The following is a 12,685-nucleotide window of genomic DNA, read 5'->3' as shown; positions in this document are numbered from 1 at the left end:
TAATATTGTTGATGTTATAGTATCAGATGCAGACTGAAGTGTGTCTATGGTATCATGTAGGTTCTTTAATGACAGAGTGCTTTACCTGCTGGGATAATCAAGTGATGGAAAAGAGAAGTAGGGAAAAAGTTATTTTTTAAAAATATGCCAAGTGCTAAAAGATTTCCTGCAAAGATACAGCACAGGCAATTGGTAAGCTGCTTTCACTGTCTAGTTTTTCATGGACTTCACTAGTAATCTTAAAAAAAACCAGCCTCCCCTCAGCGAATATAACCACCACAGCAACCAGCCTCCACAGCGCTACAATTGCAATTTGCCCGATCATGGAATTCGGTTGTCATGAGAATATATGTTAAAAATATGGATGGAATTTGTTGGAAAATGCATTTCTGGAGAACTGAAGTAATAAATTCAGTATATGGAATCACAGTTTTACCTGTCTGCTTTTAGCATTTGAAGGTGCATTTGTTATAGCTGCTATTAAAACAAGGACACCTTTTCCTATATTGGTTTATAAATCCAGAAGTCCCCAATGTATTCACTATTCTACATTTAATTCAGAATCTGCTTTTAGATAAGTACATTGTTGTGGTTTTTGTCACCACCACAAACTTTCATTGGTGCTTGGGTGGTATTTGGTTCCTCCTCCTGAGCTCTCAAGTCGCTGAACATCAGCTGCAGCCATTTCAAAGCCTGTCTTTTGTTAAAATGTTTTTCATGCTCCCACCTGAAAGTTGGTACTTTTTACATCTTCATGCATTTTTCTGGAGGGTTAGAGCTGCACAGCTGGGTGGGAAATGGCCTATCACACTTGCACAGCAGGGTGATGACAGAGCAGGGAGGGTAGGCTTCTGTAAATTGGTCCTGTGTTTAATTTTACCTGGAGATTTAAGTCTGTTCAGTCTTCAGCATAGGCAGTGGCATAGATGTGAATTTCAGTTCCATTTGTTTATTTCTGTTCCTGTGACTTTTGCCCGGTTAAGTGTGGTTGCAGATTACAGATATTGTGATTGCAGAGTTGCTGTCAGAAGAAACCATTATCTTGGAAGAAAGTTAGGCTTTCCTTACAGTTCAAAGCAAAGGTAGTACTGAAGGATGGGTATACACAAACCATGTTTCACTTCTGGCCTGTTGATGTTCCCTTTGGTTTGGATCCCTTCAGCAGTGGTAGGAGGACACATTCGCAATTCAACTGGCAATGAAATGTTTCTTAGAAGAATCTGTTTTATTTTGAACAGGTGCTGTTCCCGTAAAGTTCGAGAGCTCTGGTGGCAGGGCATCCCTCCGAGTGTGAGAGGCAAAGTCTGGAGCTTGGCAATTGGCAACGAATTAAACATCACCCACGGTGAGACTGTTTTGTCTTCATTGTCTTACAAAGACAAAGAGCAAGGGGACAGTCCTGTATTTATTATGATGTATCAGAATGTGAGGTGTGAGTGTTGAGAAGATGTTATCTAGCTACGCTTGGTGGTGCTTTGACGTGTTTTGTTCAAAAATAGTGTCTTTTAATCTTGTAACTGCTCTAGGACTGCTGCTGTGAATTGTTTCTGATGATTGCTGTCACTGTCTTGCCTTGTTAGATGGAGATGGTCAGAATTTTTTAAACTAAGAGTTGTTAATATTGGAATGCCTATGAGGATGCATACAGCATGCTTCCTTTGGTTTCGAGCAAGACATTAGGTTTGTGAGAGCTTGAAAGACTCTGGGAAAACTTGTACTTTTGTGCGTGTTTGTGAAAGTAGAAATAGTGTGCTCCTTCAGAGTACAGAAAAACACAGCTCCAAAAGGCTAATGTGTGATTCATTCCAACAAGGGAGTGTGGTAGGCTGGCTGTATTCCTGCTGTATTATGCTGCATTTCTGTGCTGGGCTTAGTTACCTTGGGTGTAGTTCTTACATGGAATTTTCTAGACTTCTACCCATTCAGACTATAATTTTGAACCCCAGTCCTCTGTAAGAAGAGCAAATCCTTGAACATGAAATGCAACTTGTGCCTAGATTGCCTTTCCTTATCACTTAATCTTCAGTTATAGGTCAGTGGAACAAGTCTTTCAGAACCATAACCTACTTAGAAATTCAGCCACTGTGGTAGAGATACTGTACTTGTAATGACTGGAACAGCATTTCTCAAGTGGTTGGTAGGTAGTACCTGACAGTGGGAACAAGTGTGTACAAATAGTGGTCTTGATGTTCTGTGTTTTTTGTTTTCCAGAACTGTACGATATTTGCCTGGCTCGTGCCAAAGAGAAGTGGCGATCACTTAGCACAGGAGGGTCTGAAGTAGAATGTGAAGGTACGTTGTTCATGAAGCATTTATGCTGTATTATAAAACGAGAGATTTTGGAAAATCATTCCTTAAAATGAAATCACAGATTTAAAAGAAAAAAAATCAGCTATGAAGATGCCACTGGTAAAAAGAAAGCTGCTTTTTGCGGAAGCAAGAAATAGCTGTGTTCTTTCTCTCAATGAAACTATAGTCTGTTATAAAACACACTTGTTCATTTTTCTTTAGAAACTATGTGTAGGTACACTTCTTCTTGATGCTGATTTGCAGAAAAACTAGGAAAGTTTGGGGGTTATAATTTGAATGGCAACACAAAAATACTTTTCTGCATCTGTAGTTTTGGAATTGAAACTCAAATTATAGCAGAAAATAGCTTTTTAGTCCCTTATTACAGCTTTGAGCTCGTCTCTCGGGTGGATTTCAGAGAGCAGCAATTTATTTTTGCAGATGAAGTGGTTTGAAATTTACTAATTGATTGGAAGAGTTGTCTGGTTTTGAGAAGGTATAAAACTACATGCAGATACTTGAAATTGCCTTTGGTAAGGAGTTACGCTGAGCAAAAAATGGTGACATACATACTGGCATTTATCAACAGAAAAATACATTTAATTGGAAATTCCATACTTAGTTTTCTCATGATTGTCTGCACCTTACCTAAGTTGACATTTAGTACACTTCCAGCTTCCTTTTCTGGAGCGTATATGTTCATGTGGTTAGTGGGAGCATTGATTAGTGACAACGCTTGTTTTTTGATTACTCAATAAGTAGCAGTAGGTAATTCCCAACTGTACTTAGCAGAGCAGACAAAATACAAGTAAAACTTCTTCATATCGGAAAGAAAACTAATTCTTCAGGAATGTACTTTGGATGAGATCTGTTTCAGTTACACAGAGTATATTGCAATGTCCATTTTGATGTGTTTGACAACACATACAAAGAGTAAATAAACAGAATTTTGGAAGGGGAGCTGACAGTAGTAGAGGTAGGTGGCATCCATCGAATGCTTCTGCTTTGGGACTTATCCCTTCCACCACAACCTTTCAAGAGAGGCAGCTACTTCAGGAGCCACTAGGAAGCCTTGTTGAGAGCGAGGGGTCACAGGTTACCAGGCTTGTGTGTCTGTCTGATGTTTGGTCAGCAGATACCAGCAAAGTGCCTGGCCTGCCTTGCCTGGCATCTTTTCCCTGTCGCTTTGAAACATATTGAGGGTCATTGTGCACTGTAGAGTTGCTGTGAGTCACGACATATTTGCTGCTTAGCTTGTGTGCTGAATTCAGGGAATTGTCCTGTCTGTACCCTTATTCCTTAGCATTCACATTGAAATACATGAACTATGCAAAAGCTAACCCTTACCAGGGGAAAACAAACAACAGAAACTTACTTGTGTAATAAATGCAGTAACTTTGGCTTTTTAGATGCTGGATTTTCTGCAGCTGACAGAGAAGCAAGCTTGGAGTTAATAAAACTGGATATCTCAAGGACGTTTCCTAACCTCTGTATATTCCAGCAAGTAAGCAATGATAACTTTTGTCTTGACTTCTCAGAGAAATTAACTTTATGTAATCTTGTCTGTCCCCTGGTTGAAACAGCCTGTTGAGTTCAAATATGAAGGACTAGACATCTTGAGAGTAAGAAGTTCCTAAAGATTTTGGAAAACTATAACTAATCTAGAAGAAGAGTAACTTCAAGGTACTATACATTTGTGAGAGGAAAAAAACAAAACCAACCAAACAAAAATCTGTTGACTAATAGATGTGATTGATCCAATCCAGTTCATGCTGGCTTCTGTCTGATGAAGTGATGCTGGTGAGTGTTTCTGGGTCAGTGAATCAACACTGGTGGGTTACAAATACATGGTAAGTGAGAGAGAGCACAGCTCAAGCAGGGTTTGGTGGCCTTTTTTTGGTTCCATGCAAGACCAATTTAACTTGTATGTTTTAGGTGCACTTTAATGACTCGTTTAACCAGATATTTTGTCCTTCTATACAAAATTTCAGAAGCCATGTAAAAAGTTGAGATAGTGATAAATCAACATCTTTGCTTGAAAAACTTCCCTTTGGAAATTCTCGGCCAGTTACAGTACTTAGTGTAAGATATGGCAGCTACTAATAGTCAACAATGCGGAATTCTTTCTAGCTGTACCTGTCATACTTGATATGCTTCCTGTGTGTTACAGCATATCATTGTTTTAACTATTTTCATTGTGGCTGAATTCAGCCTCTAGTCTAACAGCCAATTAAGTAGTTCTCATTAGTGTTCTGCTTTCTTGGCACCATTGTCTAAGTGTTGCTAAGCTATAAGGTATCTCTTGGGCTGACATTCCTCTTGTATAAGGATTTAAAATGTAATCGATGTATTGAATGAACTGTATGCGTTTGTAATAAATGTGGTATGAAGGGCTGTTTCATACTTTCAAAATCAAAATTATTTTGAAAGACTTGGGGCTGTCAAAGCTGCACAGAGAAATAATGTCATCGGAAGCCATAGATACTGTCTGTGGCACTGAAGGGTTTTTAGCATTTGTTATATACTCAGATGTCTCATTTTTGTTTAATTACAGGGTGGTCCCTACCATGACACATTGCACAGTATTTTAGGAGCCTATACTTGTTACAGACCTGATGTAGGCTATGTAAGTGAAGAATTTTTTTGGGGGGGTGGGGGCAGAGGGGGAGAATTGTGTTAATCAGTCCTTTGTAAACCAGTATTAAGTGTTTTTTTGGTGAATATTTGTGAGATTTCTGTTTGCTCTCTTCTATTCCAGTACAAGCTTGAGAAGTGTATCTAATGGTTTTCTAGATTTAAGCTTTTTAACAGGTTAAGTAATTGGAAAACTGAAAAGTACATATTTGTGGTGCTTGAAAAAGAGAAGATGGAGTGAAGTTGGTCGTTTGAAGTACGTAGTGTTCTTAGTGGCAGTCTTATTGAGACTGTTGTGTAGAGTATCTTACTCCTGGTTATATATTTCTGTGCCTCAGCACTGTGAGCTTCTGGAACAGTCTTTAAAGCAATGCCCATCAGGGCTACGTGCGCTCCTCAAGGTATTTGAAGCAGTGATTTGGAGAGGACTGAGTGGGTTTCAGATACTCCGTTTAGTCTTTTTTCCCCTGAGCAGGGATATATATAGGAGCTTATTCTTTATTCAGGAGCAGTGGTTTTAGAGAAGACAAATGTAGAAAGATAACATTCCTATTCTGTGAGAAGCATGTGATGCTTGGCAAAAACTGCTGGATGTGTCTGCCGGGAAACCAGAAGAGAGGAGATGAGGTGGTGTACTCTGCTTGGCACGGAACCTGCTGTTGTGTTGGGAAGCAGCTTGTTCCTCAGGCTTGCAGGAAGGATTGTCACACATTGGTCTGTGCGAGTGCACAGCAACGCTGCACCCCCTGAGTGAGCTTTGCCTAGATCCAGCATCGATCCTGTAGCATACTGTGTAGAAAAATGCAACAACATTGTGAGCTTATGGTAAATGAAACATGAGCTTAATCTCAAAATGGTGCTGCTTGTCAAATGACTCATTGCAGTTGTCTGTAACTGCTGGTAATTGATTGAAAAAGAACAATCATTGTCCCTAGTGTCCAGCTTTCTAGAAATAAGGGTATATATGATCCTTTCCTAGGAGAGGAGTGATTACTTAGAAACAGATTGTTCTTCAAAAAAATCTTTATTCTGCATATTTGAAAGTGCTGTCATCCTAACCTGCCTTTGGAATCCTACTTAGCCCTTGAAAGGAGGCAGTGTGGGGATCATTAGCGTCCGTGCTTGGAACATGCAATTCCAAAGGGTCAAGCGGGTTAAAACCCTGCCTTTCTGAATGTTGCGCAGAAGCTCCGCAAGCGCTTTAATTCAGCAGCTCAGCAAGTACATTAAACATGAGTGATTGCAAGGACAAAACGAAGCAACGTTCTTGGAAGGATACAGTTATTACTGAATGGTAACTCTTCTCCTTTCTTCAGGTACAGGGCATGTCATTCATAGCAGCAGTATTGATCTTGAACTTGGATACTGCAGATGCCTTCATTGCTTTTTCTAACCTTTTAAATAAACCCTGTCAGATGGCGTTTTTCCGTGTGGACCATGGCCTTGTAAGTATGCAAAAAAACAGTGATCTACATGTGGTAGATATGTGTAGGGAAAGTTTAAAAAATAGCTTTCAAAATAAGTCAGAATTTATTTTAAAGCAACGTGGTTGATAAAAAAAACCCAACACATGCACCTGCACCCCCTGAAAAACACAAACAAAACCAAAGCAAAACCACCCCACTAACCTTTTTGAATAAGCAGGTGAATTAAATTGTTCAGCTGCTATTTTATGATGCTTGGAGAATAGTTATGAGACTATTACTGTAGGTGTTTTTCAGTTGAGCATTGTAGTTGAAGGCTGAAAACACCTTAATATTAGAAGAAGTGTCTTGAAGGTGCTTTTTACCCTGAACTAATAAGTTGCTAAAAATAGACTGTTGCAGCGAGAACGAGGTTTCCCAGCTCTTGCTGTAGCTGCTGTGTTTGAAAATGTGCCCAGGCGAAGCAGATAATGAGATCACTTCAGTTTTCAGTGGGAGCCGGTCACCTGGTTCTCTCTGGAGGATCTAAAAGTCCTTGTTAGCATGTACACTGGCCTACTTGTGTACCGTAGCAAAATAAGACATATCTCCTGAAATGTGTTCTTAATTTACTTCAGAAGTTTGGGGTTTTTTTGTAAAATGTATGGCATTCTGCATTTCTTACTCACTTATTTACTTTTTTTAACACTATGAAGATAGGATCTGTTTCTCGAGAGTTCACATGGAAGAGAGTTCAGAAGCAAAGGAGTGGATGACGTCAACAACAATCACTTTTGTTGCCTGAACAGCGGGGCACTGGGGATGCTGTAGGAGCAGCGTGAAATTCCCTATTGCAGCCCCTGAATCTCCTCAGTTGTAAATGCCCATGGGGCGATGTACCACAGCACAGACAGCATTGCTGGAAGCAGTGTCAGTCACCTCCATTAATGTACTTGGAAGAACAGGGCATGTTCATCCATTCAGTGTGTGAATATGATCCTTGCGAATAATGTTTTGGAATTAAACTTGCTAGAATAAGATTTTTTGCTCTTTTTAGCTGAAATAGTGGGGGTTTGGTATATTCTTGGATAGTGCATTTAGTTCTGTAAGCCTGGCTAAATAGAGGCTACGTGATAAATGAATGCTTATGGAGAGTAGAGGTGGTGATACATGAAGAATATTAACATATGAAATTACAAAGCCATGATTCACAGCACAAGGAAAACTTTGTACCTAATATTTCAAACAGAGAAGCGAGACAATTTTGGCTTCCTGTGGTTAATATACTGATCTCCTGTCTACCCTTATCTTTTTTGTGTCAGTTTTACAGTTTAATAAGTAAACTAAATGCTTATTTGTCTTAATGTGTAATAAAATAAAAAACCAAAACAAAACCACAAGCGAACAAACAAACCACATAAGTTAGTTGTGGAAATAAGGTAATCTATGCTGATTGATCTTGATTTCTTTTGTTGGTTGCAGCTTTATTAAACTAGGATGTTTTTAATTACTACTGAGTAGCTGTCTTGTTTAATGTTTTTGATTAAGATACCTAAAACTGCTATTGCATTTCTAACAGAGCTGCCTGCATTACTATCAGTAGATGTGACTGTAGCAGTTGTGTGTGAGATCTCTTCTCTAAAGTACCTTTGAAAAGCGTTAGTAGATAGATCTCTCTTGCTGTGGTGCTAGCAGGTAAACACATAATTTTGGAAGTAGGAATATCTGCTGTGTTGCCTGCCTCCTTCTTTATACTCAGATCTCACCTGATGCTTGGATTTCATGCATTTAAAAGTCTATACTAGGAAGCTGGTTTAGTTGTACAATTCCCTTAAGTGGGTTTCTAAATTTCTGGCTTCATATTTGCCATGAAACTGCTTCTCTGTAGCTGATGGTTCAGAGATTTTATGTGACTGCTTTATGCTCTTACTGACTACCTGGCCAATTTTTCACTTGCCGCTGTTACTGAAGGTAGTCCACCATCTGCCAGTTCATGCAGATGAAACAGGAAAATTTCCTGTAAGAACATCAAAAGACCCTGGGAAACAAACCTGTCATCTTTTAAAAGGTTTTCAGACAAAAGGGTCTGGAAGGCTCCTCTTTTTCTTTATTGTTGTGGTGTTTTGAGGGGAAGCATGCTGATACAACTCAAACTTGGAAGAAATCACAGCCATTCTTTATTGCTTTTATTGGGATATTGTAATTAAAATGACTGAAACATTCAAGGACTTTGCTTAACTTTTCTCCCTCTAGTATTGAGAGGAGAGGGTAGGGGGAGGAGGAGGGAGCTAAGAAGCTCCTGTTAGGAAATTTGACTTAAATATTCAAATTTTAAAATAACATGGAAGTCTTTGTATTAAAAGCAGTACAATTCAGGAGTTAGGATATCAGATGGGAGTTATCTGTTTCTCTTGCATAGTTATTTTATCTTGATCTTTGGCTTTTACGTGTGAACTTTGTCTGTCCCTCTTTGCAATAGAAATGCTCTTATTTTACAATGTATGATACAGAAGCAGCTTTGGGATTAGAATATGATTTATGACTGGAGTCAACTGGACACTTCACTCATGCATTGAACTATTAAATTATTTTAGTTGCGTATTTCATTTTATAATCTATTGGGCCTTGGATTTTATTCAGTGTAATATTAAATTACTGCCTCAAGCATAAAGCACCATTCTATTATCATAATAATTTTGAGAAATCAGCAAATAACTTCTCTCCTGCTGGTATTTTTATTTCCAAAGGAAACTGGCCAAGACGCAAAAAAAATAATTACATTGTTTAGAATGAGAACAGTATATAGGGTGGATCTTAAACTCTCTGTGCTTGCAAATGCTGTCCTTTATGTAAATGTTTAGCTCCTTATTGTATCATGTAATTCATATGATCCTGGCTTTGAAGAGCATTAATCCAACAACAGACAATACATCTAAGCCTATTAATACAGCTAACTGCTTTTTTTTCCCCATTGTATTTTCCCAGATGTTGACTTACTTTGCTGCGTTTGAGGTGTTCTTTGAAGAAAATCTGCCAAAGTTATTTGCTCACTTCAAAAAAAATAACTTAACTCCAGACATCTACCTTATTGATTGGTAAGACACTGAAGGCATAATTGATGTGCATACTAGCGTTTAGCTCCGTGTCAGTATTCAAGACAGAAGCTGGAGTGCTCTTACCTGATTTATAGTGTTCTTTTAAGATAAAGACTTTATCTTTTGTTCAATACTTGAGTTTGTCAATCCAAATAGTTCACACTTAGTTCTGTGGTGTTTAACCTTTGCCTAACCATCGTTGTACTTCCATTGAGTTTGAAGCTTGTTTTGAAGTTCAGCTTTTCTACTTCGTGTGCCAGGGTGTATATCCAGACAGTATTGCTAGTCTTGCATTTGAAATTTATAGTTTGTCCTCTTGCACAGAACAGGGAAAGAGTAGTTAAAACATAGTCTTTCTGTCCATACAACAAAAAGCTAGAAGCTACAGAAAAGCGAACACCTGGGCTTTTGGCAGGGTGAACTGAGACTCTGAGGCAGTATCCCACTCAATGTAAGGTGGTCCCAGATCCTATTTGGCGGATCCCAGTACAGGTTGTTTAAAAACCATACTGGCATCTCCCAATCACCTTCTTGCCCATCATATGTTTTGAAATGATCTCCAGGAGTCTTTCTTCCATTACTTTCCCAGGGACAGCGGTGAGGCTGACCAGCCTGTAGTTCCCTGGATCCTACTTCTTGAAGACAGGAGTGACATTTGTTTCTTCAAGTTTTCAGGAACCTCCCCTGATTACTGGGACCTTTCAGAGATGATTGAGAGTGGCCTCACAGTGACACCAGACAGTCTCCTCAGCACTCATATGTGTATCTCACCAGGTCCCGTGCACTTGCATGTACTTATTTGTATAAATGTTCCCTCATGTGATCCTCCTCCACCTCAGGCAGCCTTGCACTAGGCTTTCACAATGGTCTGGAGGACCTGGGATTTCTGAAGGCAAGTCTTCTCAGTAAAGGCTGAGATAAAGAGGGCAGTGAGTACCACGGTCTTCTGCCTGTGCTTTGTCACCAGGTTCCCTGCCCTGTTCAGCAGTGGGCTCGTGTCTTCTCAAGTCTTTTTTTCTGCTGATGTGTCTTTAAACAGCCCTTCTCATTGACCTTAACATCCACTGCCAGATTCAACTCCAGGTGGGCTTTGGCTTTCTTAGCCCCTTCCCTGCATACTCAGTGTCTCCTGTTTATCCAGGGTCATCTGTCCCTCCTTCAGCCTCTTTTTTGCTTCCTTTTTAGGAGGTCCTTGTTCATCCATACAGGCCTCATGCTGGTTTTGTTTGAGTTCCTTGATTTTCATATGCCTCTTGCACAGAGGACAGTATAATGTGGGCTTTGTTTGACTTGGCTTTTGCACTGGGATTAAATTTTAATGCAACATGAGCAAGAGAATGAAGAGATGTGTAATGGATAGGCTCATTTCTCCCAGCATTTGGTGGGAGAAATACTATCGGAAAGGTTTTTGTCACTGAAGGCTGAGAATATATTAAACTGAACTAGATCTACTCACAGAGCAAGAAGATGCTAAAAATAATACTGGAATAGGATAGAAGGGAAGCAAGAGGGCAGAGGCTGGTATGTTCAGTGGTAAGAGGAAAGATTTTGAAATTGTATAGCCTCAGACAATGTTGTGAAAAGCCTGTGTGTGGAAGAAGCAATTGAATAAAAGGGATGTCAGGGTAGGAAGTCTGTAGACATGATGGAGAATAACGGAATAAACAGCATTAAAATCACCAGGTTATAATCTTTTTTATGGATTACTAGTTTAACATGATGTTGTCATGTCATGTTGATCTTTTTGTGTAGGAGAGTCTAAAAATGTGTGTCTTCATGCTGCAGTCATGTTAATATCACTCCTTTGTCTAACCTTGAGCTTCATGTTGTAAAGAAGAAATCCTGAGGAACAGCACCACAAATTGGAGATGTAGGAAAAGACTTTTGATGAAAGGTTGAAGGTTTACATCCCCCTCAGCAATTGTGCTTTGATAGATTAGTCTTTGCTGTATTTCCTTGGGTAAACATTTATGTGATCAGTTGCTCTGATTTATAGGTTTAAAAAACCAGACTTACCAGCAGAGAACTGAAGTGCTGAGGTGTGAGCGTGTGGGGCACACCAGACCCCCTTTCGTTCCTTCTGTGGGTGTTGTTAAAAGCACTTGAAAGACACTTCTCTCAGGAGTGCTTGTGGATGGTACTTCTCAAGGTCTTTGTATGAGTGGACTGACAAACGTTAGCATTTCTTGCTGCCTACCTGCATCCATGTTAAAGCTGTTTGTTTTAATCCCAAGGACAATTTATTGTGTTCCTCCCCATCCGTAGAGAGTCACACGCTGGTTTTGCACAGGAATGCAGGCTAGTTGAGGCTGTCTTGCCCAATCCTGTATTAGACTTTTTTCACACTTGTCTTGAGCTAGACAGCTTGTCCCGCTCTGTCTTTAATTTTGTTAGACAGCAGAGTTGGTGTTTAACTGTTTAAGAGTTAGGTATGATAATTAAATATGTGTTTATGTGTATATAAGTATATATATATATACCATGTGCACACGTATACTTTCTACTTTAAGGTACTTCGATCATGTAGGAAGCAGATTTAGATTTTTTAATCTTATTTATTCTGAATGGCCACTGGAAACTGAACGAATTGGACTTTATATGTGCTGTCCTTCCATTACTTCCAGGAATTAGTATAGAGAAGTTGTAAGGAAAAATCAGGTGGGTCTGTGTTCACACAAGTGAGTAACTATTAAAGGACTTTGGAAAATGTTTATAAGGGTACCAGTGGCTCATGGCTGACAAGGAATTTGCTGTAGTACAGATATTGCTCCATTAAAAACAGAACCACTTCTGCAGAGATAAGGATGTGGTTTCCGTGTGTTAAAGTCAGGGAAGAACATGGTACAGTGTCGCTCTGAATAGGGAGGCAGGTAAAAATCTTTGTGAAACAGCCTTGCTCTGACAAGGTGACTTGTATGTCAATGTGCGTTAGTTCCGAGCTCCGCGGGGATGCCGGCTGCTGCGGCGGTGGCCGGCGCGGTTGCTCTGTAGCCGTGTGTGCCGCCCGTGTCCCTGGTGCCTGCGCTGCACAGGCCAGTTGCTGGGAAACCCTTCTGCTCCTGCCGCAATCACAGCGCGATCAGCGCGTCTCCTTTGTGCTGCAGGGAACGGCAGTAAAATGTATATGCTTAAATCATTTTTGGAAGAGATATGTTCCAAGAAGAAGAAATGCTGTGCATGTAGGTGGCTCAGCTAGGCGGGTGATGCAATGCAGCTTTGGGTTTTCTTGGGGCCGGTAGAGGATTTAGGGAGGGGAACCCCCCT

General features: G+C 39.9%; 1 protein-coding gene across 3 annotated transcripts in view; it reads left to right on the top strand.

Moving 5' to 3' along the window:
- TBC1D14 (TBC1 domain family member 14) overlaps positions 1 to 12,685 on the top strand; it is a 69,929-nt gene that overhangs the window by 46,786 nt on the left and 10,458 nt on the right. For 2 of the 3 annotated variants that reach the window (XM_065062603.1, XM_065062605.1), the window contains 6 exons: positions 1,239 to 1,345; positions 2,212 to 2,292; positions 3,699 to 3,793; positions 4,844 to 4,915; positions 6,240 to 6,368; positions 9,312 to 9,421. In XM_065062603.1, coding sequence (XP_064918675.1) covers positions 1,239 to 1,345; positions 2,212 to 2,292; positions 3,699 to 3,793; positions 4,844 to 4,915; positions 6,240 to 6,368; positions 9,312 to 9,421 — 594 coding nt within the window. Of the gene's footprint in view, positions 1 to 1,238; positions 1,346 to 2,211; positions 2,293 to 3,698; positions 3,794 to 4,843; positions 4,916 to 6,239; positions 6,369 to 7,042; positions 7,837 to 9,311; positions 9,422 to 12,685 lie in introns of those variants that run through there. The other variant, XM_065062604.1, reaches the window with a different exon arrangement.

This window comes from Columba livia, chromosome 4, assembly GCF_036013475.1.
Source record: "Columba livia isolate bColLiv1 breed racing homer chromosome 4, bColLiv1.pat.W.v2, whole genome shotgun sequence".
Taxonomy (NCBI): domain Eukaryota; kingdom Metazoa; phylum Chordata; class Aves; order Columbiformes; family Columbidae; genus Columba; species Columba livia.
This window is presented reverse-complemented; position numbering and strand designations above follow the sequence as displayed.